At 42.4% G+C, this 6,180-nt stretch overlaps 1 protein-coding gene across 1 annotated transcript; it reads right to left on the bottom strand.

Moving 5' to 3' along the window:
- Positions 1 to 1,959: 1,959 nt before the first annotated feature.
- Positions 1,960 to 3,119, bottom strand: LOC127899859 (uncharacterized). Its single transcript, XM_052433999.1, has 2 exons — positions 2,637 to 3,119; positions 1,960 to 2,523 (listed from the first exon to the last, which is right to left on the bottom strand). Exons 1-2 carry the CDS (start codon positions 3,117 to 3,119, stop codon positions 1,960 to 1,962), a joined length of 1,047 nt encoding a protein of 348 aa, XP_052289959.1.
- Between the last annotated feature and the right edge of the window lie 3,061 nt (positions 3,120 to 6,180).

Here is a 6,180-nt window from a genome sequence, read left to right as displayed (position 1 = left end):
CTTGACTTTAAACAACTTGTCAAAGTTTGGAAAGGCTAACACAGGACCGGTGGACAACTTCTCCTTTAATAAAGTAAAACTCGCCACTCACTCTTCTCCCCAATTGAACTTCATTTTCTTCAAGTATTCAGCAATTAGGGCAATTATAATGCTAAAACCATTAATGAATCTCCTATAAAATGTTGCTAGCCCATGAAAACTCCTAACTTCACCCATAGTTTTGGGCATAGGCCATTCTTTAATCACTTGTATCTTCAAATCGACACTTTATTCTTGTCTATGCCAACTATAAAACCCAAAAAATCCATGTTGCTCAATAGAAAACTACACTTAATGACCTAATTCATCAAATGCATAGAGGTAATCGGCTTATCCAATAATACAAATGGCATCACAAACCATTATACAAACTGTTTTCAACTGATTTTGGGGTAGGAAAAGTTAAACCAATCTAGAACAATAAATTTATATTTTTGGGGGAGATGGGGTACCTCACTAGTTTATTGTATGCGATGCGGTGTATCTGAAATTGGGGGAAGGTGTGAAAGGGGAGAGAGAGTGGTAACAATGGTGAAAAGTCAGAAACAAGAGAGGTGTCCTTCCAAATGAGCTTCACGCCTGCAAAACAGTGAAATAGAGGTTAGAGGTGAAGCCAGGGTACCTCGGCGTTCACACTCCGACGCTCAAGTTAGCAAACTCAAGCTTTTATGGCAAAGAGAGCTAGCTAGCCCTCTGTAAATTAGGGTTTAAGGTTGAAGAACGAAGTAAATAAATAAAATGAAGAACGAAGGGCTGCAACCAAGAACCAACGCCGGCTGCCATGGCGGCAACCACCGAGAACCGACGACGGAGATCGCAAAAAGAACGCCGGAAAACTCTGAGAAGAACACCGGCCAAAAAAAAAAGAAGAGAAAACCGAGAAGCTGTGGCCGCAACCATCAAATCCGACGCTGGAAATCGCAAAAAGGAGAGAAAGAAGAGAGAGAGAAGGAGAAAGAGGAAAGAGGATATTCGGGGATCCAAGGGTTTAAGGTTCAATATTCGGGGATCCAAGGGTGCCTCGACTTCACACCTGGGCTCCACTTGGTCCCCATGGGGTACCCTCGAGCTATCCCCCGCAACTGCTTCTACACCCATTGGTGAGGATTCCAACTGCTCTCGTGGGTGGGCTACCTGGGGAGATTTTTTTAGTACCGCTCTCCGTCGTCTAGCGAGCGCTCTCCTTGAGGGATAAGGTGTAGGCTGGCTGCCACTGGGGTACCCCTTCGTTGGCGAATCAGAAGCTATTTGGTAAGTGACTTTGGAGGCCACGGAGTAACATCCACGAGCCGATTGCTGGTCCCCTTTAATGGTGATCACCTCTTGGGCGGCCGGGACTTTCATGGCGAGGTAGTGTATGGATACCACCGCTTTAGTTGCTACTAAAAACGGCCTGCCCAATATAATATTGTAGGCACCCGGGCGATCTACAATAAGAAAATCAATCATATGAACAACACGGTGAGGTACCTTACCAAGTGTAACGGGGAGCGTAATGATGCCTTTTGGTATAACCATATCTCCGGCAAACCCAATAAGAGGCGTAGCATATGGGGTGATCTTTGGCGACTCAATCAATAGTTGATCCAAGGCGCTTTTGAAAATTATGTTAACGGAGCTGCCGGTATCTACGAGAGTTCTTGCTACCTTACCAGTGGCAACCTTCAACGTAATTACGAAGGCATCGTCGTGGGGGTACGAGATGCCCCCCGCATCTTTTTTTGTAAAAAGGATAGGCGGGGGATGGTGGGGTACCTTCGGTGTACCGTATTCATTAAAGTTGACTTATTTGCCCATATTGGTGGTTATCGACAATGATCTACCATAGCCTTTGATAGCCCTCCTAGATTGGCCCGCTAAAGTCGGTCCGCCCATAATCATTCGGACATACACGCCTTTCTTGTGTCCAGGGGGTACCTCTCATTCGGGACTGCCATCAGCTACCCGCTTGCCTTTATCCTGTTCCACAGATTTCTGAGCTTCTCTCATGCCAGCAACAAATTCTTTGAGGTACCCGCTGAGAATCAAAGATTCAATTTCCTCTCGCAAGGTGAAGCACTCGGCTGTGTTGTGACCAAAGTCCTCATGGAACTCGCAATACTTCAGGCTACGCATCATGTTGGGGTACTTCTTCATTGGCTTAGGTGGACGGAGGAGGCCGCTATCCCGAATATGGTAAAAGATCTGCTCTGGGGATCGATTCAGTGGGTGGTAAGATTCGTACCGAGGCCTCGGTGGTGGCGATCTTGGAGGTTGGGTTACCCTTGAGGTACCCTGAGGGTTATACCCTCGTCCCCGCAGGGCAGCCCGTGGAGGGCTCCGTGCTCGGGGTACCCCCGGTATTGGGGCCTCCACCCTCTTGGGCTTCTCCTTGTTCTTTGTAACATCGGCCTGATCGTCTTGGCGCTTCAATTGGCATTTTTTATCTATCTCCACTTGTTGCAATGCCCGAGAACGGGCTTCCCCATATGAAAGTGGACGCTTCTTTTAAAAAGAACGCCATAACTTGCCCAACCGCAAATTTTCTCAAAATGGGCCAATGTGTATTGGTTTCCAAATGCTGCGGTTCGCAGCACCTCTTACTGGAAACGACTTACATACTCCGCCAAAGGCTCGGCTTCCCCTTGCTTGATAAAGGCAAGTTTGGAGGCTACCCTATCTTGAGTGGAAGCATAGGAAAACTCTTTAGTAAATTCGGATAACAATTGGTGTAAGGAAGATATGCTACCCGCTTTCAAAGAGCGAAACCATGACTTCGCGGGGCCTGTGAGTGTGTGTGTAAACATCCTACACATGGCGCTCTCATCTACACCCTTAATAAGCATTTGGTCACGGTATAGCTCAGCATGCTCCGAGGGATCAGTGGTACCCGAGTATTGGGATATCTGAGGCATGGTGAACGCCTTGGGGAGAGCTGCTGTCCTAATCTCCATAGTGAATGGCGATTGGTAGGTCATTGGCGTTGGTGCAGCAGTGATGTTTTGCTTCTCGGAGAGGAGCTTCACTTGGGCTTCCAGGTTCTCCATCTTTTCCACAAGTTCGAGGGGTACCCTCGGTGTACCCGATGATGTCGCCGCCATTTGAAAAGCCCTTTTGGCGTTTAACTTCTCACGGAGATCCTCGTGGGTACACTTTGAACGTCTCGTACCCTGGCTGCTGCGGGAATTGCAAGAGGCGGTGGAACGCTCTGTTGAGTGTTAGAAAATGCATATTTATAAAGGAGAAAACCGTCATTTTACATTTCAAGTCTTATTAACAACCCTTACTTTTATGTATTTAACCTTCTTGTGATTGAATTACATGTGTTTTATTTTAATTAAGTATTTTATGTATTTTAGGGGCATTATAGTCATTTCACAATAAAGGAGAAATCAGACGGCAAAACGGACATCACTTTTGAACTCAGGACGGTCGAAAACCTTAGGATGAGCATAAAAGGAAAAATGGCACTGTTCACTTGTACGGTACTATTCACGTGTACGGTACTGTATACGTTACTGTTCACGACACTGTTCACATAGACGGATGATGACGTGGCATTGACCGATGATGTGGCATTGACTGATGAGGTGTCACGATCCTGTTGGACTAAAATTCTTATGTACTGTTGATGGTGACGTGGCAGCATATCAGTGGACGAAAAATCTCGCGTACGGTGCATGCATCACACAGGATTATTTTCAACCAAACCGCGTTACTGTTCATCCGGGTCAAACCGCGTTACTGTTCAAAGTCGGGTCAAACCGTGTTACTGTTCATCCGCGTGGTCAAACCGTGGACTGTTGACTGATGACGTGGCGCAATCCTAAGCGTCCAAACTGTTTTTAATCCGATGGCCATGATTTACTCCATGTATCTATAAAAAGGGGGCCTCTCCCCCCTAATTGGATATCTCTGAATCCATTTTTGGGATCCATTTTCTGTAATTCCCTCTCCATCTTGTATTTTCTTCGTATTTTAATAAATTCCCATTTTGTCCCTAGTTCAATTATGAGTGGCTAATTTTCTTTCAAGCTTGGGTTGAAGGTGAAGTCTCAACATGTGTCATGGGCTTAATTTGGTAAATTTATTTTCTCTTCCCCTCTAGTTTTTGTGGATGTTTTGACTTCTCGTCGACAAATAATACTAATCTTGTCTAGTACCGCCTTGGTTTCACCGGCCCTCTGGTACAAGGTTATTATTATTTGGCACGATAAGCCCTTAGCACCATATTGATTAGAGCGTGGTTCATGAGGTGTGGATTCCCCCCTCATGATTTAATTGGCATTAATACGGATTATTTAGCCCATGATGCATGTCGATACGGATCCAGATACCCAAGTACGTCAATTTAATAGATTTTCTCTTCAATTTATTCTCTCCATTGCAATTCCAATTTTAGAATTTATTCTCACCATTTTAATTTAAGTATTAGCATATTCCAAATCATTTCCACCATAAATCCAACTACCCATTTACAAAATTAATTCTATATATAATTAAAATCCACCTCCTCGTGGGATCGACACTCGTCACCATTAGTCTATACTACAACAGATTCGTGCGCTTGCGAGTACATTAAAATTTGCACAACAAGTTTTTGGCGCCGTTGCCGGGGAGGTAAGTAATTTTAATTCGTAAAATTAATTTTTTGTGAATAATTTCTTTTATTTGTTTTCTTGTATTTTTTTTTATTATTAAAAAAAAAGTGAATCTACATTTAAAGGTTAGTATTTTTTTTCTTTTTCTCTTCTTTAAAATTCTGTAATTTAATTTTCCATTTATTTTTCTTTGTAATTTTTTTTTTTGTTTATCTTATTAATTTAATTTTTAGTTAATTTCTTTCACGTATTTATTTTTGTGTATTTTTATAGAAAGGTTGTAATAGCGCAATAAGGTTAGTATCGTAATTTCTCCCTCTTCTTTATTTTTATTTGTTTTGTTCCCATCTTTATTTTTTGTTTTGTTTGCATCTTTATTTTTATTTTATTTATTTGCATGCATGGTCGTAGGTCATTATTACCTAATCTTGAACCTATAGACCTTGAATTAGAAAAAACACTTCGCACACACAAACACGTTAAAAATAAAATGGATTTACAAGCACCACAGGAGAGGCCATTTAAGGACTATTTTAGTCCCTTAGCTAATTTGAGCACGTCATGCATAAGATACCCAAATGTAGCTGCTAGGAGTTTTGAATTAAAACCTAGTGTGTTAAATTGTCTCCCTACATTTTATGGCCTAGAAAATGAGGATCCATATAATCATTTGAATGATTTTCATGCCATTTGTCAAACATTCAAATATGAGAATTTTTCAGATGATGATGTTAAACTTAGACTATTCCCATTTTCTTTAAAAGATAGAGCTCGTTCATGGTTAAATACTTTACCTGCTAATAGCATTTCATCATGGGAACAAATGGTAACGAAATTTTTGAATAAATATTTCCCAGTGCATAAAACCAATGCTATTCGCAGGGAAATCTCAGAGTTTACTCAGAGAGAGGACGAGCAGTTTTTCGAGACATGGGAGCGATTCAATGGGCTACTCTTGAAGTGTCCACATCATGGGTACGAGAAATGGCACCAATGCCAATACTTTTTGGAGGGATTATTGCCGAATGTGCAAGAATGGCTAATGGCAACAAGTGGAGGAGAGCTAATGTCAAAAAGTGCATCAGAGATTTGGGAATTCTTCCAGCGACAAGCGGATAATTCCCAACAACGGAGTCGATCACTCAGGACTACTAGAAGAATTAAAGGAGTGAATGAGGTTCAAATTGGCGAATCAACTTCGGGAATCAAAGAAGTCAAGGAGATGGTTGAAGGTCTTGCTCGACAAATAGCATCGTTATCGACTGCTAAATCAACAGAACCACATGACCATGACTTATACTCAGATCAAGCCAATGCCATAGGTGTAATGAGAAAGCCATCAAATTACAACCCATACTCCAACACATATAATCCTGGATGGAGAGACCACCCCAATTTTTCATGGTCTCAAGGATTCCAACAGAATGGACCAGCAGCTGCAGCTCCACCAATGCAACAAATTCCTCAAGTTCCTCAAGCCTCTCAGCCACCATTTAGACCATACAATCATAACCAGAATTACTCTCAGCCCAGACCATGGGAGGATTCATTCCAGAATCTT

Source organism: Citrus sinensis, chromosome 9, assembly GCF_022201045.2.
Source record: "Citrus sinensis cultivar Valencia sweet orange chromosome 9, DVS_A1.0, whole genome shotgun sequence".
Taxonomy (NCBI): Eukaryota; Viridiplantae; Streptophyta; class Magnoliopsida; order Sapindales; family Rutaceae; genus Citrus; species Citrus sinensis.
Note: the sequence above shows the minus strand (reverse complement) of the source record. Positions and strands in the feature narration are given on the sequence as shown.